General features: G+C 47.3%; 1 protein-coding gene across 2 annotated transcripts in view; it reads left to right on the forward strand.

Moving 5' to 3' along the window:
* Positions 1–23,887, forward strand: part of LOC309555723 (inactive carboxypeptidase-like protein X2) — a 129,098-nt gene that overhangs the window by 80,024 nt on the left and 25,187 nt on the right. For both annotated transcript variants that reach the window (XM_082257791.1, XM_082257792.1), the window contains 3 exons: positions 13,836–13,986; positions 15,230–15,318; positions 23,648–23,771. In XM_082257791.1, coding sequence (XP_082113917.1) covers positions 13,836–13,986; positions 15,230–15,318; positions 23,648–23,771 — 364 coding nt within the window. The remainder of the gene's footprint in view (positions 1–13,835; positions 13,987–15,229; positions 15,319–23,647; positions 23,772–23,887) is intronic.

A 23,887-nucleotide genomic window follows, 5' to 3' on the forward strand; every position in this document is an offset into this window, starting at 1 on the left:
GGGAGGAATAGTGCCCCATCATTGGTATCAGTGGGAGGAATAGTACCCCATCATTAGTGTCAGTGGAAGGAATAGTACCCCATCATTGGTATCAGTGGAAAGAATAGCGCCCCATCATTGGTATCATTGGGAGGAATAGTACCCCATCATTGGTATCAGTGGGAAGAATAGTGCCCCATCATTGGTATCAGTGGGAAGAATAGCACCCCATCATTGGTATCATTGGGAGGAATAGTGCCCCATCATTGGTATCATTGAGAGGAATTGTGCCCCATCATTGGGAGAAATAGTGTCCCATCATTGGTATCAGTGGGAGGAATAGTGCCCCCATCATTGGTGTCAGTGGGAGGAATAGTGCCCCCATCATTGGTGTCAGTGGGAGGAATAGTGCCCCCATTATTGGTGTCAGTGGGAGGAGTAGTTTCCCATCATTCAGCTTCGGGTGTGGCTGCAGGAAGGTTCTCTGGCTGTGTGTCTGGAGCTGCTCCAGGTGATCTGTTTGAGAGGGGAGTCTGGTAAAATCTCTCCCAGCTCTGCTGGCCCCTATCTGGGGAGGCCATGCAGGCCAGCAGGGCCTCTCCTGCTGGAAGCTCTCAGCCATCCCCTGGGCTGACGGATGACATACCTGCTCCTGGACAAGCCATGGCTGGGGATCTCTCTGCCCCTGGTGAGGATGAGGATACCGAGTCCATTCGGGAGCGAGTGGTGGCCGGGATCAAGGTCCTGAATAGGGAGAGAGACCAGCTCTACAAACTGAGAGCGGAGTTGAAGCGTCTGCGAAAGCAACATGAAGGTTTGTACAGCCGCAACCGTGGATCTATGGATCCGGAAATCCAGTTGGCAAAGGTCCGGGTTCAACACCAGGAAACCATTGTGTCCATGATGGAAGGTAAAGAGGGGCCCTTTAAGGAAAAGTTTTGCAATGACCGCAGATTTGCAAGGATGGCAAAGATGGAGGTGGAGGAGGGGACCCCAAGTTCTGACCCCCTGCCCCCCCAAGGTGAGGTAAGCAACCCGTTGCCTTCTCAGGGCTCAGGAGGCATGCTGACAGTGATCCAGGCAGTGGAGTCTCCATTACGGGCGGATCAGCTGGTGTTTGGTGAGGAGAACTTTCCTGACAATGTGCCTGATAAGGTAAAACCTAGCAAGTCACAAGTGACTGATAAAACTATTTTTGTGCCATTTAACACCTTGGCTAATACTGATGTTTTGCCCAATGACACCCAGGCTGGTAATATTATATCCAGCAATACTTCAGCTGCTGATGTTTCCACTGAGGAAAAATTGCGTTTAAAAAATGACATTGCAGCAAAGGAACTACAAGAGCCAGAACAACCCGTTAACCCCCCTTTTGCTGAGTCAAAGGCTGTTTGTCCAGTCACAGCTGCTGTCTCTATACTGCAGCATCAGGACACCTGTGGTACTACAGCAGAAACTGTGATAGTGAATACTGATTGTTCTGACATTTCTTCCAACACAGGTGTTCTGAATAATCCTACTAATGTTTGTGTAATGGGAAATCCTACTGGCTCAGTACAAGCAATTAATAATAAGGATAATAATAATAATGTACCAGCTAAAGTTACATCGGTGTGGGGTCTTGGCCCTGATAAGCCTTCTTTTGCTCAGGTGGTACGCTCTGCTCCTGGTAATATTATTAAGCCAGGGCTGCAGCCAATGAGGAACCCTGCTTCCAGGCAGAGATTTACACCACAAACTGCCACTTTGAGCACCCCTGGTTCCGGTCTTGGGTCTCTGGCTTCTGCTGGGGGTCCAAGACGTAATGTCGTTATACTTAAATGGGAAGGTGGTGCAGTCTCTCCAGCACGGCGTGTGGTGGTGGATATGATTTTGGAGATGGGCTTTGGGGCGAATGACCTTTATGCCCTAATACATGTAGCTGGGAGCCGGGAGTACACAATCAGCTTCACCAGGCCGGAGGGTCTTGACCTGTTCTGGGAACGATATGAGGCTCGGTGCAGGTCAAGACCCGAATGGGAAGATCTGGCACCAGTTGCTGTTTCGCAGAGATCAACGGTTAAAAAAATAACCATCATCCTCAATAATGAGAGTGTTCCTGCTCGGGACCTAGAGGTCTGGTTAAGGAACTATGGTGAGGTTTTGACAAGGCTAGAAAAAATCCTTGATGAACGTGACATCTGGACCGGGGGTTGGTCAGTAACGGTTAGGTTGGCCAGGGATGGGAATGTTGTCCGTCACCTGCCCTCCTCGGCTTTCATAGGGAGGGATAGGATGACTATTTTTTATCCTGGTCAGCCAAAGCTATGTCACCGCTGTGGAGAAAAGGGGCATTTTAGCTCCTCCTGTTCAGCCTTAATATGTTCAGTATGTCGGGGACAGGGTCATGTGGCCAGGGACTGTACCCAGGCGATAAGGTGCAACCTGTGCCTGCGCCTTGGCCACCCCTACAGCCGATGTCCGGAGGCCTGGCACAACATGGAGAAGGAGGTAGTAGATGAACTGTTGAGGCTGGACGGGATGGAGGATGAGGCCCCTGGTGTACCATCCTCCTCAGCGGTGACTGACCCCCCAGGTCCTGTTCAGGATCCCTCCCCAGTTTCTGTGGCCAACCCTCCTGTGTCTGTAGGTATTCCTTCTGTGACTGTCTCTGTGTCCCCCCAGCCTACTGTACCGGCTCCTCTTGTGTCAGAACCTTCTAAGTCTGTCCCCCCTGAGTCAGTCTTGCCCCATGAGTCATCCCCTCCTAGGTCTGACTTAAGGGAAGGTCCCCCCCCACCAGGAGTGGTAGAGGGTACCAAAAAGGGTGCTGCGGTTTCCTCTGTAAAGAAGTCTTCTGTGAAGACTTCAAAAAAGAAGAAAACAAGAGATAACATCTCTGAATCTGACCTGCAGTACCTGGAGGAGAGAAGGAAGGTTGTGAGGCGGAAGAGACAGGCGGTGAGGACGGAACAGGGACAGGATGCCCCAGTGTCTGTCCCCAACCGTTCTAGGGCTTCTGCATGGGATATCTCCACATCTGGAGCTTCTTCTGAGCAAAATTCTGATTCAGAAATGGAATTGGAGGAGGCCTCAAGAAAGAGAGAGGCTTCTGGTGATGAGCAGCAGAGGGGAGCTAAGAAGCAATCCACCCAATAACCCAAATGGCGGTTCCCCCTCCGTTAAAAGTGGTGACAATAAATGTTGCCAGCATTAAGTCGGTAAGAGCTCGTTCTATGGCCTTCTTTTTGTTCAGCCAATTAGATGCTGAAATTTTATTTTTGCAGGAGACTAGGCTCACCTCCTTGGCAGATATTCATATGGCCAAGAGAGAGTGGAGGTATGGTCCATCTTACTGGTCTCTTGCGGCCGAGCCTTACGGCGGGGTGGCGGTGTTGTTTAAAACCGGCATGGTAACTGTCCGGCGGGTTATTGAGGTGGAGATTGGGAGATGTATGGTCTTAGACGTTCTTGTGGGAGGGCAGGACCTGCGCCTAATTAATATTTATGGGCCACACACAAAGTGGGACAGGAAATGCCTTTTTACAAGGATCAAGCCATTTCTTTTTACATCCCGGCAAGTGGTTTTTGGAGGTGACTTTAATACTGTGACTAGGCCCAAGGACAGGAAGGACTTCAATGACAGGCTGGGATATGATAGCGTTTTTTTAAATAGTATGGTTAGGGATGCTGGTCTTGTGGATGTGCACATTAAGCACCTTCCGGATGACACAGGGTTCACCTTTCATCGAGGTAATAGCCAGAGTAGAATAGATAGGTTTTTTTTGAAGGAGGCCTCTGCTTTCTCACCCCCAGTGGTGCAGGCAGTGGAGTTCTCTGATCACTGTATGCTATCTGTGGTCTTGAATGCTTCAGACTTCCCTCAGAGGGGCAAAGGCATCTGGAGATTGAATTCGACTCTCCTTGAGGAAGAACATGTTAGACAATCCTTTGAGGAATTCTTTCAGGCACAGGTGACCATCCTGGACTTTTGTAGCAGCAAGGCTGAGTGGTGGGAGCTGACCAAAAAGAGGATTGCTGGATTCTTCAGGGGCCTAGCCAATAAAAAACAGTTTAATAGATACATGACCTACCAACGTTTGCGGAGGAAGCTGGATATTCTTGTCTCGAGAGGAGGAGATCCTGGGGCAATCTCTGAAGTGAAAATCCTCCTCAGGAAGTGTCAATATGACCGGCATACCTCTTTGGTTCTGGAGAGGGACTATGGGAAATACCACTCGCCTGACCCTTACCAGAACTGCAAACAGGGTGTAGCTGTTAAGATGGTCGTTGGCCTTAAGGATAGTACAGGTTCCTTGACAAAGTCCAGGTCAGGGATCCTGGAGGTCGTGAGGTCTTTTTATGCTGAACTTCTTGGGAGGAAAGAGCTTGACCGTGACAAGATGGAAAGCTTTTTGGACTCTACTCCAGGTCTAAATGGTGGAGATGTCCTCTTGATGAATTTGACAGAAGAGATCACAGTTGAAGAGGTGACGAGGGCAATTGAACAGCTTGCCATCAAAAAGTCACCTGGACCGGATGGTCTGACGGCTGAGTTTTACAAAGCCTTTAAGTCTATTCTGGCCCCACATTTGGTAGAGATTTTTAACAGTTGTCTTGCTGAGGGGGTGCTTCCCCCTTCCATGAGACTCTCAGCTGTGATTCTTCTTTCAAAAGGTAAAGATCCTTCGATGATTGAGAATTGGCGCCCCATTAGCCTTCTCAATGTCGATAGAAAGGTGCTGGCGAAGATACTTTTCTGGCGCCTATCGGCAGTAGCAGAGTCTTTGCTTTCTCGCCATCAGCACTGTTCGATCCAGGGTAGGAGCACCTTCACAGCGGTTTTAGCTGTCCGGGAGGCCTTGGAGCAGTGCAGGGCTGCAGGCTGGGGAAAGTATTTACTGGCATTGGATCAGGCAAAGGCTTTCGATCGTGTCAACCATGAGTACCTGTGGTTGCTCTTTAGTAAGTACGGTCTGCCGGGTGGTTTTGTCGATTGGTTAAAAGTCTTGTATAAGGGGGCAGAAAGCTTCCCTCTTGTTAATGGTTGGGTTGGACAGTCCTTTGAGGTTGGTTCTGGGGTGCGCCAGGGTTGTCCCCTGAGTCCCCTGCTCTATGTGTTTGCAATCGACCCCTTCATCAGGAGGCTAGAGAGCAGCATGTTGTGTGGGGTACCAGTGGGAATCCCGGGTGAGCCGCCTTTGAGGGTTGTTGCCTATGCGGATGATGTGTCAGTGATTGTCACTGGGACAGATGAAGCGGAGGAGGTGGTCTCTCTGACATCACGGTACTCTGAAGCATCAGGCTCCAAGATCAATCAGGAAAAGAGTGAAGTTTTTTGGATGGGAAAGGAAGGTGAGGGGTTTGATCTCCCGGACAACTTTCCAGTGCCCCAGGAAAATATTAAGATATTAGGCATTGAATTTGGACCTGGCGATTATGGCCTCAAAAACTGGGAAGGCAGGCTGGAAGTTGCCAATACTAAGGTGGTCAGCTGGAAGAGATGGAAGTTATCTCTGAGGGAAAGGGTTGATCTGATTAAGACTTACCTGATACCGATCTTCTTGTATGTCAGCCCTGTCTGCATCTTGCCAGTGTCTCTCTATGCTAGGATCTATAGTGTGTTCTTCCAGATGCTGTGGGGGAACAGACTGAACCCCATCAAGAGGAATGTTACCTATCTATCCAGGAGGGAGGGTGGCTTGGGTATGGTCAACCCCGTTCTTTTCTTTTCACTGCTATTTCTCAAGTTTAACATTGGTAGTATGCTTACAGTGGAACCTCCTGGATGGGCAGGCATGTTTAGATCTTGGTTTAGGCCTTTTCTGCGACTTTGGGAAGAAGGTGGCCAAGTGAAGAATCTCAGGGGTCATCGTGGTCAGCTCCCAGCCTATGTCGCTCCGTGTCTGAAGTTACTGCGGCAGTGGCGACTGTCGGCTGAAGATCTCAGATCCGCTCCGAGGAAAGTCCTTATGAGCCGAGTCTTGAGCGAAGTCTTTCATGACCCACTGGCCTTAAGGGATTGCCCAGGCCCAATTTTGAGGGAAGGGTTAAGACTGATTAATTTGGCTAGAGTCCCCCTTAAATTCAGGGATCTGGCCTGGTTGTGCTTCCACGGGAGGCTCTATGTTCGGGGCAATTTGAAATTCCGCAGTGGGATGGATCGTGGTTGTCCTCGGGAGGAATGTACAGGTGAGGAGGAGACTATGGACCATTTTTTGCTTCGTTGCCCTTTTAACATAGAGGTATACAAACAGGTTGGGCGGGCCCTCGGTGTTCCTTTCCTCTCCAGGCTGGGTTATGCTGAGTGGGTGTACGGAGCATTCAATACTGGTGGGGGCTTTTGTTTGGATACACTTTTTTTAGTTAGTTTAGTAGTCCGTTATTACACCTGGAACGCACGGTGTCAGGTCACCCTTCGGCGTAAAATCCTTCCTGTTCAGGTGGTGGTGTGTGACATTCTGCATGAGGTGGGGAAGATTCGGGCGCTTGAGAGAGACAAGTGGGGTCAGAGGGCTTGGCTGAAGGCGTGGAGGGGTTTCAAGCCTCCCTGACTGCCAGGAGTCTCTTTCCCGGGTGTGGCTTTCTGTCTCTTATCACCCTAGATTTTTTCTTAATGCTCAGTTTTTGATAAATGGCTGCATACATAGGTGATGGGTTGTGCCTCTTAGGCCCTCTCTGCTGCTTTATGTAAATAGTTTTCTAAAAATGTTGGAAGTGGATTATGTATATATTGTATATATTCTGCACATGAATGTGTATTCCTTTGTTTTCTGTTGGAATATTGTACTATAGTTATGTTTTTTACTTTTGTATAAAATATGTTGCTTGATTCTTTTCAATAAAAGATCAATAGTGCCCCATCATTGGTAACATTGCTGTTTGCTCAGCTGTAAGCATTTGGGCCTTTGTGGTTCCCAGCTTGGCGCTCTGCCCGTTCCTGGAACGAACGTTTGACCCGCGCCAGCGGCGTTCGCATTCCTGCTGATATTGGCCAGGGCAAAGTTTGCAAAATGATTAACTACTGCGTGTCTGGATAGACATTCATATGCTCATGTGCTGTACATTAACCACTTCTCCCACCCTGCCTGTACCCCCCCGAACCACAGCCATTGTAACCATTCTGCTATGAGCCGGTTTATTCTGATATCATTTTGCCTAAAAAAAAAAAAATGATATATGTATTACTTTGTTAATTAGTGACAGTCAAAGCGTTCTTTTGATGATCTAGCCCAGGGGTCTCAAAAACTTTCTAAACAAAGGGCCAGTTTATTGTGCTTCAGACTTTAGGGGGGCTGGAGTGGGGCCATTGGGAGTAGAAAAGGTCCCAAACCAATGTCCCTATCTTTGGATTCGTTGGGAGAAATTATGCCCCATCATTGGTATCAGTGGGAGGAATAGTGTCCCTTCATTGGTGTCAGTGGGAGGAATAGCGCCCCCATCATTGGTATCAATGGGAGGAATAGTGCCCCATCATTGGTGTCAGTGGGAGGAATAGTGCCCCCATCATTGGTATCAGTGGGAGGAATAGTGCCCCATCATTGGTGTCAGTGGGAGGAATAGTGCCCCATCATTGGTGTCAGTGGGAGGAATATTGCCCATCATTGGTGTTAGTGGGAGGAATAGTGCCCCCATCATTGGTATAAGTGGGAGGAATAGTGCCCCATCATTGGTGTCAGTGGGAGGAATAGTGTCCCTTCATTGGTGTCAGTGGGAGGAATAGCGCCCCCATCATTGGTATCAGTGGGAGGAATAGTGCCCCATCATTGGTGTCAGTGGGAGGAATAGTGCCCCCATCATTGGTATCAGTGGGAGGAATAGTGCCCCATCATTGGTGTCAGTGGGAGGAATAGTGCCCCATCATTGGTGTCAGTGGGAGGAATATTGCCCATCATTGGTGTTAGTGGGAGGAATAGTGCCCCCATCATTGGTATAAGTGGGAGGAATAGTGCCCCATCATTGGTGTCAGTGGGAGGAATAGTGCCCCCATCATTGGTATCAGTGGGAGGAATAGTGCCCCATCATTGGTGTCAGTGGGAGGAATAGTGCCCCTTCATTGGTATCAGTGGGAGGAATAGTGTCCCATCATTGGTGTTAGTGGGAGGAATAGTGTCCCATCATTGGTGTTAGTGGGAGGAATATTTCCCATCATTGGTGTTAGTGGGAGGAATATTTCCCATCATTGGTGTTAGTGGGAGGAATAGTGCCCCTTCATTGGTATCAGGGAGAGGAATGCTTATCATTGTTATTAGTGGAAGGAATACTGCCCCCATCATTGGTATCAGTGGGAGGAATAGTGCCCATCATTGGTGTCAGTGGGAGGAATAGTGCCCCTTCATTGGTATCAGTGGGAGGAATAGTGCCCCCATCATTGGTATCAGTGGGAGGAATAGTGCCCCATCATTGGTGTTAGTGGGAGGAATAGTGTCCCATCATTGGTGTCAGTGGGAGGAATATTTCCCATCATTGGTGTTAGTGGGAGGAATAGTGCCCCTTCATTGGTATCAGGGAGAGGAATGCTTATCATTGTTATTAGTGGAAGGAATACTGCCCCCATCATTGGTATCTGTGAGAGGAATAGTGCCCCAACATTGGTGTCATTGGGAGGAATAGGGGGTGTGTGGTTTTACCAGCGCTATGGGTTTCAACACATAAAATCTTCTTAAAATATTCTTAAAATATGGTGGTGTAAGCTGCCGCCAACCTACCTCTGAAGTAGTGTGTAAGGGAAAAGGTGCAAGTGTTGTTGGTGCTGGCGCTACCACGATATTAAAATAGTAAAAAAGTGGTAAAAAATGTGTGCTGTGCGTTTTAAAGTATAAAATACCATGTGCAGGTAACATAAAACAAGTATCATAAAATCATAGAGCCATATAATCATAAAAGTGCACAGTGCATTTTATTGTGGCCATATGAGGACAAAAGTACCACAATATAAAACCATAGAAAGTGCTAGTGCTTCAGATATGCAAATTAAACTGTGCCAGTGCACTGAGTGCTCAATAATTAGTACCGTGCAGTTGTTTGTGAGTTGCTATGCCCGTGGTCCCCCACTAGGCAAGAATGCTTACCGCACACTAGATCGGCGTGGGTGCATCCGGATGTTTCGGGTAACCAGGTTCCCACTCACTTTTACCTCAGGTACTGCAATTAAAAGGTAGCCTCCATTGCGTAGTATGCTGGATGTACAAAGAAAAAGTGCTATAGCCACTCACAGTTAAGAAGTTCACTGTCAGCGTGCAGGGTCCGCCAAACTGTTTCGCTTCCGCGTTCCACAGGTCGGAACCACCGCCACCGGAAGTGACGTATTGACGCAATAAGCCACGCCCTACGCGTTTCGTCACCACAACGTCATCTGGAGCGATTACATCGTAGTGAGGAAACACGTAGGGCGTGGCTTATTGGAGGCCTAGGAGTGACGTCAAATGTCCCTTCCACCCAACGGTCTTAAAGGGCCAAATTTATTATTTTTTTTTTTTTAATGACTTTTTATTTATTTATTTTTTAATTGCTTTTAAGTGTAAATGTGAGATCTGAGGTCTTTTTGACCCCATGTCAACACAGCCGACCGTTCTTCTCTCTCAGTGGGGAGCGATCACGGGTGTCAGGAGGCAATCGGAGCCGCCTGAATCGTGCATCGGCTTCCCCTCTTCCGACTTGGGACCCCGAGTCAACCTCTTCCCCGCTGCCCCCTAGCTGCCTGCTTGCGACCGACGTAGACCTACGTCAATTGGCGCAGCAGAGCCACGTTGCCGCAGTAAATAGGCAACGGCCGGTTGGGAACCGGTTAAGTGGTTAACAAGTAGAAGGGATATTGAGGAAAGGGACAAGCTTCGTTCTGTGCTGGTGGTAATGTGCGCACACTGCCAGTAAAGTTCCCAGTTGGAGGACAAAGCTGAGATTCAGCAATAAATAATCCAAAGTAGCCAGCAATGGCCATGGAAATCAGTGAAATGTTTATAGAAAGTATCAGAAAGCTTGCTGCGTCTTATAGCAATATTATCATTGAGGCTCATTCTCCCGTCATGCTGGTAATACGATTCTGAAGGGTTTCTGAAGAGCTGCTGAAGGCCTCTTGCACACAGGTGAAAAAAATGCCCACATGTGATGCTGAGCCTTCATGATTAAAAGAACTGAAATCCAATGAATGAAAGGGAGCGAGCCAGGGACTGCCAAGCTGGAGAGGAAAGGGCTCAGAGGTCTTCAAACTATGGCCCTCCAGTTGTTCAGGGACTACAATTCCCATCATGCCTAGTCATGTCTATGAATGTCAGAGTTTTACAATGCCTCATGGGATGTGTAGTTCCACAACACCTGGAGGGCCATAGTTTGAGGATCCCTGGATGATTCTGGGCATCCTCCAGCAGGAAATGATTTGCTGCAGCTTCTAACGCACATTGTGCAGTGAAATCAGAGTAAGCTATTTCAGTCCAGGAGATGAGCCGGCAGTGGCGGCTGGTGCTCCATCAGTGAGTGGGGGGGGTCGGCAGACGGGCCTGCCCCCCCATATCACTCCAGCCTGCACCACCACATCTCTCCCCCCTGTCCACCAGTTTACTTACCTTGTTCCTCCAGAATGAAAGGCAGAGGTAGGTTTCCCCCTCCGGCTCCTTCATGTCCCTTCTCGGCGGCCATCTCCTCCCCACTTCTTGGCCAATAGCATGCCTTCTCCTTTCGGCCAATTGGGAAACAGGTCTCAGGACCCGCTTCCTTATTGGCTGGGAGGAGAATCAGTGTGGCAATAGCGAATATTCATTCGCTATCGTCACACAACTGGGTGGGCTCAGGGCGCAGTGCTCTGCGCCCCGAGCCCACCCTTTTTTTTAACCTATTGGAGCCTCTGGCTCTAATCAGGTGCTTAAAAAAAAAAAACCTATTGGAATCCATGGGTCCGGTGCCCTGCATGTAGATTAGGGGGCCGGATGCATGGATAGGGGGGGGTGGGGCGATGCCCCTGCGCCCCCAATGGACAGGCCACCACTGGGAGCCAGTACAACTGTGCAAGACTGGAGATCAGATTGGACATCTAAAATCAAGAATAAAAACGTAAGCTTGGCAGTCATTTGATGTGGTGGCTGCCTTAGTTTTCATATTTTAGGCTTGGTACATTTCCAAGTACAGAAAAATACCTGGCGATCCTGACACAAATCCAGTATCCTTGTAAATTCCTGTACACTGAACTGAAATATTCTGGGAATTGCAAGACGCCTCCTCCCTATGGCTATGTTCACACTGATCTGACACGAAAGTCACACAGCTTTCAATCCAACTTTGCCCTGTGACTTCGGTTCAACTTTTATTCTTTGTGACTTACATGCGACTTTAATGAACAGAATCCGATTTTGATCCGACTTTAAGATGAGTGCGGCTTGTCCTTTGATCTAATCAAAACAATTTCTTTGGTTCTGGAGTGGATAAAACCTCATGCTAAGTTAATTAAAAAAAAAAAAAAAGCCAAAAATGTTTTTAAAAATGGAGTGAGGTCTCCCCCCAAGACCATACCAGACCCTGCACTCTGGTATGGATTTTGAGGTGAAAAAAAAAATGGTGTGGGTCCCCCCCCCCCCCCCAAATCCATACCAGACCCTTACCCGAGCATGCAGCCTGGCAGGACAGGAGAGGGTGGGGAAACGAGGGAGCACATGCCCACAACATAGAGGGGTGGGTGCATAAAGACATGGATGAGCGAGTTTGGGGTGGAGGAACTTGACTGGCCTGCACAGAGTCCTGAGTCCTGACCTCAACCCAATAGAACACCTTTGGGATGAATTAAAGTGGAGACTGCGAGGCAGGCCTTCTTGTTCACATCACTGCCTGACCTCACTAATGCACTTCTGGAAGAATGGTGAAACATTCCCATAGACACACTCCTAAACCTTGTGGACGGCCTTCCCAGAAGAGTTGAAGCTGTTATAGCTGCAAAGGGAGGGCCAACTCAATATTGAACCCTACGGACTAAGACTGGGATGCCCTTAAAGTTCATGTGCGTGTAAAGTCAAGCGTCCCAATACTTTTGGTAATAAAGTGTATATTATTAGTAGGAGTTGTAGGTACACAATCAATGATAGGAGCGATTTCACTGAATTCAACACCATCCAGAGTTGACTTGGTTGGTCTCATGGGTTCTATAGCTCTGGGTGGACTCTCCTGGTCTGTGCCAAACATGTAGAGGACTAGTCTGCAATGGTGGTCTTCCCCATAGGTCCAAAAGCTCTGCCTGGTTCTGTCATATTTGTGGATTGGCCCAACCTCACTATAAGCTGCCTTGTTGTTTCAAAATTTCACTCCAAGTATGGTACAAAGAAAACAGAGATTGTGTTTTTTTTTTTTTTTTTTTCATTTTCCACCCTCAAAACAAATGTTGGGGTCCTGACATACAAAGGCTGAACCCCTCTGGAGCACAGCGTGTCAGTGCTGACACATGGGAAAATCAGGTTGAGGATTTTGGATTCTACAAGATTTTCCCAGTTTAAGGACCTGCCAAAGAGAAAACATTGTGCCCACAACTGGGTCCAGTGTCCATATTTACAGTACTCTGCACACAGAGAGAATTAATATTATTACAAACCACACGCTGTGCCCAAGTACACAATTCTTCCTAAGTCTTTCTTCTATTTTTCATAAAGCATCGTCCTGTTAAAGGGAATAGAACCAATTTTTCTGATTCTCCTAAATCAGGGTTCCCCCGAAGTGTTCTGTTATTGATCTCCAACGCTCAATGTGAATATCTAAGAAGCCAAAAAAAGACTGGGGGTCAAAGAGTGGTCAGTATGGGGTTGATTTACTAAAGGCCCGTACACACGATAAGAAAATCTGAAGGGAAAATTCGTCCGACGACCGATCTGCCAATTTTCGGATTGTTAGTATGGTGCTTTCGACAGCCGACTCCGACTTTTCTTCTGACAAAATCCTGATGTGCAGGCTATAAAATTTTTGTCGTCCGTAATACAACGTCCGATTTTCGTCTCATTAGTACAGATTTAGACGGAAAAAAATCTTAAGAGCAAGACTAGGCATGCTCAGAGATGAAAGAACACATACAAAGCAATCCAACACATGACAGCACTTCTGAAGTAGAATTCTGTCATACGGGAAAATTCGTATGAAAATAACCTCTTCACTTTCCACATCAGACTAGCATGCCACAAAAAATGGATGACAGATCATTCAATAATCTGATCGTGTGTACGAGGCTTAAAACTGGAGAGTGCAAAATCTGGTGCAGCTGTGCAAGGCAGCCAATCAGCTTCTAACTTCAGCTTGTTCAATTAAGCTTTGACAAAAAAAAAACTGGAAGCCGATTGGTTTATATGCAGAGCTGCACCAGATTTTACACTCTCCAGTGTTAGTAAATCAGACTCTGAATGTCTGGTGGTCAATTAATATTAGGAAGATGGGGGTCAATAAATCGTTTGAGACTGCTCCATACCAGTCACTAGTCCAGAAGGCAAAGTGGCTCATGGCAAGGCAGTGTTACCCAGTAGGATGGTCAGCTGACTATCACCTGGGTCTTGTTACTGGCCATGTTTAGATCCAGTGTGTACACCCACCTCAAACTCTGTTGGAGAGCAAGCGAATGAATCCATAGTGATAGGAGTGTTAGCAAAGAACTGATTTACTAAAAATTCAGAATTTTAGGAACCATAATAGCAGTTACTGATACCAAGAGGAAGCACTGATAGTATTTACATTAATATTATTATTAGTAGTAGTAGAAGTACTAAAGCAGTGCTTTAGCCAACTGTCAGCCGATTCTAGAGAAGTTTGACCAAAAGAGCTTTACTCATACTTTTTAAACCAATGAAAATATTTGATACTTAAATGTGTGTATTGTGGGAGAACTTTAAAATCGTAAAAATTTTTTTTTTTTTTTTCAGATTTTTAAAGCAAACAAAGACCCAGACACACCAGTCCTGAACCGACTGCCGACCCCAATGGTTGGGCGCTACATAAGGATCAATCCGCAGAGCTGGTTTGAAAATGGCACAGTTTGCTTAAGAGCAGAGATTCTGGGATGCCCCCTTCCAGGTGTGCTATCTAGGGCTCCTCCCCCCTCCTTCTTCCTCCCCCGCTCCTTTTTCCTTCCTCCCCTCCCTCTGTTTTGTTACCTTCCATTCTTCCTTCCTCCCCTCTCTCATTCTTCTTTCCTCTTCCTTCTTCCATCTTCCTCCCTTCCCTCTCTCCTTCTCCTCCCTCCTTTCTCCCCTTCCTCCTTCTTCCTTACTTTCACTCCTCCCTCCCTCCTTCCTTCATCCCCTTTCTTCCTTCCCTTCTCCTCCTTCTCCCCCCCTCCTTTTTCCTTCCTCCCCTCTCTCATTCTTCCTTCCTCTTTCATTCTTCCTCCTCCTTCATCCTCCCCTCCCCCTTCCTCCTCTTCAGAATTCCTCCTTCCTTCCCTCCTTCTTCCTTCCTCCTGTCCCTCCTTCTTCTTTCCTCTTTTTTCCTCTTTCTTCTTCCTTCCTCCTCCTTCTTAATTCTTCCTTCCTCCCCTCCCTCCTTCTTCCTTCCTTTCTCCCCCACCCTCTTCTTCTTCCCTACTTCCTTCTTCCCTTTTCTTCCCTCCTTCCATGTTCTTCATTCCTCTTCCCTCCCCTCCCTCCTTCTGAATTCCTCCCCTCCCCTCTCTCTTCCTTCCTTCTTCTTCCTCTCCCTCCTTCTTCCTTCCTCCTCTCTCCTTCTTCTTTTCTCTTTCTTCCTTCCTCCCCCTCCCTCCTTCTACTTTTTTTTCCTTCTTCCTCTCCCTCCTCCCTCATCCTTCCTCCCTCTTCCTTCCACCTTCCTCCCACTCTCTCCTTCCTTCCTTCCTCCCACTCTCTCCTTCCTTCCTTCCTCCCCCTCCCTCCTTCATCCTTCCTCCCTCATCCCCCTCTCACCTTCTTCCTTTCTCTTCTCCCTCCCCCCCCTTCCTTCTTCTTCCTCCCCTCCCTCCCTCCCTCCATCTACCTTTCATCCCCTCACTTCTTTTTCCTTCTTCCTCCCCTTCCTCTTTCCCCTTCCCTAATTTTTTTTTTTTTTTTTTTTAATGGAGGGCAAGATTCTACTTTACCAGTTTGGTTTAGGGTTACATATAGGTTCTGTATTCAGGACTAAGCTTAGAATAAGGGGTTAAGGGTTAAACGCACGCACACCTGTCCCCAATTCTTTACAGTGGTAGGAAGGCGCTGCGCACTCTCCAGGCAGCGTAACCATGGGGCAAACATGGCCGACCGCAGTCCGCAGGGAGGCAAACACTGCGAGCAATATATAAAATCGTGGTTTCCTCTCTCCGCAGATCCAAACACTGTGTTCCTGTGGGAACATGAGCCACAACCAACAGACAAACTGGAGTTCAAACACCACAACTACAAGGAGATGAGGAAGGTAATTACAAGACAAGATTGTCACAGAGACCAGGATCTATATACAGACCGGGATCTATATACAGACCGGGATCTATATACAGACCGGGATCTATATACAGACCGGGATCTATATACAGACTGGGATCTATATACAGACCGGGATCTATATACAGACCGGGATCTATATACAGACTGGGATCTATATACGGACTGGGATCTATATACAGACCGGGATCTATATATACAGACCGGGATCTATATATACAGACCGGGATCTATATACAGACTGGGATCTATATACAGACCGGGATCTATATATACAGACTGGGATCTATATACAGACTGGGATCTATATACAGACCGGGATCTATATACAGACTGGGATCTATATACAGACCGGGATCTATATACAGACCAGGATCTATATACAGACCGGGATCTATATACAGACTGGGATCTATATACAGACTGAGATCTATATATAGACCGGGATCTATATACAGACTGGGATCTATATACAGACTGGGATCTATATACAGACTGGGATCTATATATAGACCGGGATCTATATACAGACTGGGATCTATATACGGACCGGGATCTATATACAGACCAGGATCTATATACAGACCAGGATCTATATACAGACTGGGATCTATATACAGACTGGGATCTATATACAGACTGGGATCTATATACAGACTGGGATCTATATACAGACTGGGATCTAAATAAAGACTGGGATCTATATACAGACTGGGATCTAAATACAGACTGGGATCTAAATACAGACTGGGATCTAAATACAGACTGGGATCTATATACACAAACATGGCAAAATTATAAATATTTCCTGAAAATCGGATTAACCATTTTTGTAATATAAAATAAAAATACATTAAAATTAAAGTTTAATGACATGACAAAGACATGCAATCTCTCTCCCTCTCTCTCTCTATATATATATATATATATATATATATATATATATATACACACACAGTATCTCACGAAAGTGAGTACACCCCCCCCCCCACACACACACACACACACATTTCTGTAAATATTTTATTCTATCTTTTCATGTGACAACACTGAAGAAATGACACTTTGCTACAATGTAAAGTAGTGAGTGTACAGCTTGTATAACAGTGTAAATTTGCTGTCCCCTCAAAATACCTCAACACACAGCCATTAATGTCTAAACCGCTGGCAACAAAAATGAGTACACCCCTAAGTGACAATGTCCAAATTGGGCCCAATTAGCCATTTTCCCTCCCCGGTGTCATGTGACTCATTAGTGTTACAAGGTCTCAGGTGTGAATGGGGAGCAGGTGTGTTAAATTTGGTGTTATCGCTCTCACTCTCTCATACTGGTCACTGGAAGTTCAACATGGCACCTCATGGCAAAGAACTCTCTGAGAATCTGAAAAAAAAATAATTTCTGCTCTACATAAAGATGGCCTAGGCTATAAGAAGATTGCCAAGACCCTGAAACTGAGCTGCAGCACGGTGGCCAAGACCATACAGCTGTTTACCAGGACAGGTTCCACTCAGAACAGGCCTCACCATTGTCGACCATAGAAGTTTAGTGGACGTGCTCAGCGTCTTATCCAGAGGTTGTCTTTGGGAAACAGACGTATGAGTGCTGCCAGCATTGCTGCAGAGGTTGAAGGGGTGGGGGGTCAGCCTATCAGTGCTCAGACCATACGCCGCACACTGCATCAAATTGGTCTGCATGGCTGTCATCCCAGAAGGAAGCCTCTTCTAAAGATGATGCACAAGAAATCCCGCAAACAGTTTGATGAAGACAAGCAGACTAAGGACATGGATTACTGGAACCATCTCCTGTGGTCTGATGAGACCAAGATAAACGTATTTGGTTCAGATGGTGTGAAGCGTGTGTGGCGGCAACCAGGTGAGGAGTACAAAGACAAGTGTGTCTTGCCTACAGTCAGGCATGGTGGTGGGAGTGTCATGGTCTGGGGTTGCATGAGTGCTGCCGGCACTGGGGAGCTACAGTTCATTGAGGGAACCATGAATGCCAACATGTACTGTGACATACTGAAGCAGAGCATGATCCCCTCCCTTCAGAGACTGGGCCGCAGGGCAGTATTCCAACATGATAACGACCCCAAACACCTCCAAGATGACCACTGCCTTGCTAAAGAAGCTGAGGGTAAAGGTGATGGACTGGCCAAGCATGTCTCCAGACCTAAACCCTATTGAGCATCTGTAGGGCATCCTCAAATGGAAGGGGGAGGAGCGCAAGGTCTCTAACATCCACCAGCTCTGTGATGTCATCATAGAGGAGGGGAAGAGGACTCCAGTGGCAACCTGTGAAGCTCTGGTGAACTCCATGCCCAAGAGGGTTAAGGCAGTGCTGGGAAATAATGGTGGCCACACAAAATATTGACACTTTGGGCCCAATTTGGAAATTTTCACTTGGGGTGTACTCACTTTTGTCTCCAGCGGTTTAGACATTAATGGCTGTGTGTTGAGTTATTTTGAGGGGACAGTAAATTTACACTGTTATACAAGCTGTACACTCACTACTTTACATTGTAGCAAAGTGTCATTTCTTCAGTGTTGTCACATGAAAAGATAGAATAAAATATTTACAAAAATGTGAGGGGTGTACTTACTTTCGTGAGATGCTGTATATACAGTATGTGTATATATATATATATATATATATATATATATATATATATACACACACACACACACATACACACACACATACAGGTATATGTATACAGTGAGGGAAAAAAGTATTTCACCCCCCTGTTGATTTTGTACATTTGTCCGCTGACAAAGAAATTATCAGTCTATGATTTTAATGGTCGATTTATTTTAACAGTGAGAGACAGAAAAACAACAAAAAAAAATCCTGAAAACGCATTTCAAAAAAATTATTGATTGATTTGCATTTTAATGAGTGAAATAAGTATTTGACCCCGTAGCAAAATATGACTTAGTAGTTGGTGGAGAAACCCTTGTTGGCAATCACAGAGATCAGACATTTCTTGTAGTTGGCCGCCAGGTTTGCACACATCTCAGGAGGGATTTTGTCCACTCCTCTTTGTGGATCCTCTCCAAGTCATTAAGGTTTTGAGGCTGACGTTTGGTAACTCGAACCCTCAGCTCCCTCCACATATTTTCTATGGGAATAAGGGGTGAAGACTGGCTAGGCCACTCCAGGACCTTAATGTGCTTCTTTTTGAGCCACTCCTTTGTTGCCTTGGCCGTGTGATTTGGGTCATTGTCATGTTGGAATAACCATTCATAAACCATTTTCAATGCCCTGGCTGAGGGAAGGAGGTTCTCACCCAAGATTTGATGGTACATGGCCCCGTCCATCGTCCCTTTGATGCGGTGAAGTTGTCCTGTCCTCTTAGCAGGAAAACACCCCCAAAGCATAATGTTTCCACCACCATGTTTGGCAGTGGGGATGGTGCTCTTGGGGTCATAGGCAGCATTCCTCCTCCTCCAAACACGGCGAGTTGATGCTAAAGAGCTCGATTTTGGGTAAATCTGACCACAACACTTTCACCCAGTTCTCCTCTGAATCATTCAAATGTTCATTAGCAAACTTCAGACTGGCCTGTACATGTGCTTTCTTGAGTAGGGGGACCTTGCGGGCTCTGCAGGATTTTAGTCCTTTACGGCAGTGTTCCCCAACCTCCGGGCCGCGGACTGGTACCGGTCCGTAGATGAAACGGTACCGGGCCGTTTACATTCTTTTACTGTGGCGGCCGGGGAGCAGAGCAGTGCGCCCCGAGCCGCCCATTGAGTGACAATAGCGAATCCTCCTCCTGGCCAGGAGACGCGGGGACTGAAGAGAAGCTGCCGTGAGGTAATTGCACGGGTCTCGCTGGGGGAATGCTGGCATCTGCATTGAAAGGGGGAACGCTGGCATCTCTGCATTGATTGGGGGCATTGCTGTGGCACTCTGCATTGATTGGGGGCAATGCTGTGGGCACTCTGCATTGATTGGGGGCAATGCTGTGGGCACTCTACATTGATTGGGGGCAATGCTGTGGGCACTCTGCATTGATTGGGGCAATGCTGTGGCACCCTGCATTGATTGGGGGCAATGCTGTGGCACTCTGCATTGATTGGGGGCAATGCTGTGGCACTGTGCATTGATTGGGGGCATTGCTGTAGCACTCTGCATTGATTGGGGGCATTGCTGTGGCACTCTGCATCGATTGGCGGCAATGCTGTGGCACTCTGCATTGATTGGGGGCATTGCTGTGGCACTCTGCATTGATTGGGGCAATGCTGTGGCACTCTGCATTGATTGGGGGCATTGCTGTAGCACTCTGCATTGATTGGGGGCATTACTGTGGCACTCTGCATTGATTGGGGGCAATGCTGTGGCGCTCTGCATTGATTGGGGGCAATGCTGTGGCGCTCTGCATTGATTGGGGGCATTGCTGTGGCACTCTGCATTGATTGGGGGCAATGCTGTGGGCACTCTGCATTGATTGGGGGCAATGCTGTGGCACTCTGCATAGATTGGGGGCAATGCTGTGGTCACTGTGCATTGATTGGGGGCACGCTGTGGTCACTGTGCATTGACGCCCCCCCATCCCCCTCAGCGGGCCACAGACAAATTATCAAACGTTGACCAGTCCGTGGCGATAAAAGGGTTGGGGAGCACTGCTTTACGGCATAGTGTGTTACCAATTGTTTTCTTGGTGACTATGGTCCCAGCTGCCTTGTGAAGATTGACAACATTCTCCAATGTAGTTCTGGGCTGATTCCTCACCGTTCTCATGATTATTGAAACTCCACGAGGTGAGATCTTGCATGATGCTGGAGACTGAGGGAGATTGACAGTTATTTTGTGTTTCTTTCACTTGCGAATAATCGCTCCAACTGTTGTCACCCTCTCACCAAGCTGCTTTGTGATGGTCTTGTAGCCCATTCCATCAAGCTGCTTGTGTAGGTCTACAATCTTGTCCCTGCCATCCTTGGACAGCTCCTTGGTCTTGGACATAGTGAAGAGATTGGAATCTGATTGATTGATTGCTTCTGTGGACAGGTGTCTTTTATACAGGTAACAAGCTGATATTAGGAGCACTCCCTTTAGCCACTTAAGCCCCGGAGGATTTGGCTGCTGAAAGACCAAGGGGTATTTTGCGATTCGGCACTGCGTGACTTTAACGGACAATTGCGCGGTCGTGCGGCGCTGTACCCAAATGAAATTGACGTCCTTCTTTTCCCACAAACAGGGCTTTCTTTTTGGGGTATTTGATCACCTGTTCGATTTTTACTTTTTGCGCTATAAACAAAAAAAGAGCGACAATTTTGAAAAAATAACAGTATTTTTCAAATTTTTTTATATGAAATTCCCCCAAAAATATGTAAAAATCTAAATTTTTTAACATTTTAGGCCAATTTGTTTTCTACTACATATGTTTGGTAAAAAAAAATCGCAATAAGCGTATTTTGATTGGTTTGCACAAAAGTTATTGCGTTTACTAACTAAGGGAAAGATTTCTGTCATTTTTGGTGTTTTGTTTTTTTTTAACGAGTAATGGCGGCGATCTGCGATTTTTTTTTTTTTTGCGGGACTGCGACATTGCGGCGGACAGATCGGACCCCTAACTGACATTTTTGACACTTTTGGGGTTACCAGTGACATTACTACAGTAATCAGTGCTATACATATGCACTGTTACTGTAAAAATGACACTGGCAGGGAAGGGGTTAACTTTATCAGTGATGCAGGGGTTAAGTGTGTCCCTAGGGGCGTGCTTCTAACTGTGAAGGGGTGTGGCTAGTGATGTAACCACAGAGACATACGATCCTACATAGCAGGATCGTATGATCTCTGCAGTTAGATCAGGGACAATGACAGACGGCTTTGTTTACATCAGCCGCCTGCCTTTCTCCCTCTCCACGGGGAGATCGCGAGTGACGCGCAGACTTGATAGGGAACGAACGGGGGCGGGAGCGCGCCTCCGGCGGCGCGCGCTCGCCCCCTAGAGGCTCTCAGGCTAGCGACGTAGTACTACGTCACTATGCCTGTACAGGGCTGACCGCCGCAGTAAATAGTCGTGCGGCGGTCGGTAAGTGGTTAAGAGAGTGCTCCTAATCTCAGCTCGTTACCTGTATAGAAGACACCTGAGAGCTAAAAATCTTGCTAGGGGATCAAATACTTATTTTTCTCATTAAAATGCAAATCAATTTATAACTTTTTTTTAAATGCGTTTTTCTGGATATTTTTGTTGTTCCGTCTCTCACTGGTAAAATAAAGCGACCATTAAAATTATAGACTGATCATTTCTTTGTCAGCGGGCAAACGTACAAAATCAGCAGGGGATCAAATACTTTTTTCCCTTACTGTATATTGCTACGTAAGTCATTCTGCAGTTTACAGGGAAAGTGTAGTGCACACTGGATGCAGTGCGGAAACACGTGCAAGATTGCGCATCTTCCCGCACCGCATGAAAACCCGCTGCCCTCTGCAGACACATGCAGGTGCTATTAATCCCTAATGGTACCCCCCATGCATCCAATAAATGCACCTGCAGTTAGGTGCTGCCAAAACACATAGTACCACAGTACTATGTGCAGGGCTGCTGTTAGGAATCACAGGGGCCCCATACAGCCTATCTGACAGGGCCCCTCCTGGCCGAAAGTAACTGAGATTTATCAGTCCCTTTCCCTCAGCTGTACAGATGAATGAATGAAAAGGAAGCGCTCTGAGGCTTCCTGCTCATTCACAAACTGAAGCATAGCAAACACAGTTTACTGTGCTTCAGTGATGAATGGACACAGGAGTGATTGGTACTGATCACTCACTATGTTCAATCAGGAAAGGAAGGGGCCAGTAACTGACATCCCCCTATGTATCTGCAACAGCAGCTGATGGGAGAGGACGGAATCTGGCAGTGCTGCGGGGGAAAGGGGGCACACAGGGGGGACCAGAAAGCAGATAGAAAGGGGACATGAGCTAGAAGCAATCCCCTTGCAGTGTAGCAGAAGGGAGGGAGAGCAGGAGAAGCTTTCAGTGTTGCAATAGGAGACAGAAGAGGATCGGTGTCTGCAATAAGACAGTACAGCCGGTGCTCCTGCCCAACAGGTGCCTGGGCCCCCCATTTTGAACTGATGGGGCTTGGGCCCAGTATAGGAGGGCTGGCTTTACTGCCTTATCAGTGGCCCTGACTATGTCGTTTGGTGCGGTGCAATTAGAAAAATCACGCCTGCACTATTTTTCACGTTTCACATACGTAGGGCAACCCACGGAATTTATTAAGCTGTCCTGAATCTGCCACGTGCCAAGAAGCGTGCTCTAGGACGCTCCCTATGGTATGAACGAGCCCTCACTTTCCCTCGCTTCCTCTTTTACTAAGCTGCATAGAGCTTTAAGATGTAGGCATAATCAGCAATGTCCCAATGTTTACTGCACTGGTTCCATGTTTGCCATGATGCCTGCACAGGATACAACTTGTCTTGAGGGGTCCTGAGGGCAGGAAAGGACTGGGCCAGGGGGCAGGGGGGCGATTGCCCCCTGGGCTGCTCTGATGCTCTGTAAAAAGGCTACACCACTTCTGCCACAGACATGTTTCCTGGTGCATAGAAGTAAAAAGTCCCTGCTGCTGTTCTACTAAGTGCAGAATGAAGACAAGGACAGAGTGCAGGACCCCCCCCCCCAGCATGGATGGTGGTGTAAACTGTGTCTGAGCAGAGGCCGGTTCCATGCCCTACTGGAGACTCTCCCTCGGCCAGCCCCAACCAAGCTTTCCCAGCTCCCCCAAACCACCCCCTGCTGGCAAGATTGGGAACCCGGATTCGGCCGGTGGGTAGAGAGTACCTGGAGTGGAGCTTCAGCCTGGAATGGGGGTCAGAAGGAGGCTGGGAATAGGGAGAGTGGGAGGGGGGCCGATTCGCTGCACCATGGGCCTCTGGATTGTACTTGCCCCTTGGGCCGAAAGTTGCAAGTCAGCCCCTGCCTGTGGGTGCATTGGGTCTTCACGGGACTGACTGATTAGAATAAAAGTGCATCCTCCCACGTGGTACTCTTGTAGAAAGATCTTACCAAGGGAGGTGGCATAGACTATTTCGCAATCTACGGGGCAGGAGTGGGTACAAAGCTGCAATAAAGTCTGACACAATCCAAAGCTGATCTGAAGTCTACTCATTTCTCAGCAAATCCAGAGCTTCATTTCAAAAGACATAGAGAGTATTAGTAGAGGTTTCAGAAAAATTCTGAATATTAGCAACATTTCCAGGCACAAATCCCAGGGAGAAATCTTATGGACCTGTTGCAATGATGGACAGTTGGGAAGCAGATGATTACTGGTTTTACTGATGTCTCTCCATCTTTCTAGTTGATGAAGAGGGTGAACGAGGCCTGTCCAAACATCACCCGGGTGTACAGTATTGGCAAGAGCTACCTGGGCCTGAAGATGTATGTCATGGAAATCTCCGACAACCCGGGAGAGCACGAGTTGGGTGAGGACATTATACGCTACTCTCAACCTTTTTACCTCGAAAGAACCCTTGAAATAAATTTAAGGAGGGGTTCTCTGAGACCTGAAAATAATTAAATTCACAGTTTCCAGTAGATT

This window comes from Pelophylax lessonae (genome assembly GCF_965119305.1).
Source record: "Pelophylax lessonae genome assembly, chromosome: 1".
NCBI classification, from domain to species: Eukaryota; Metazoa; Chordata; class Amphibia; order Anura; family Ranidae; genus Pelophylax; species Pelophylax lessonae.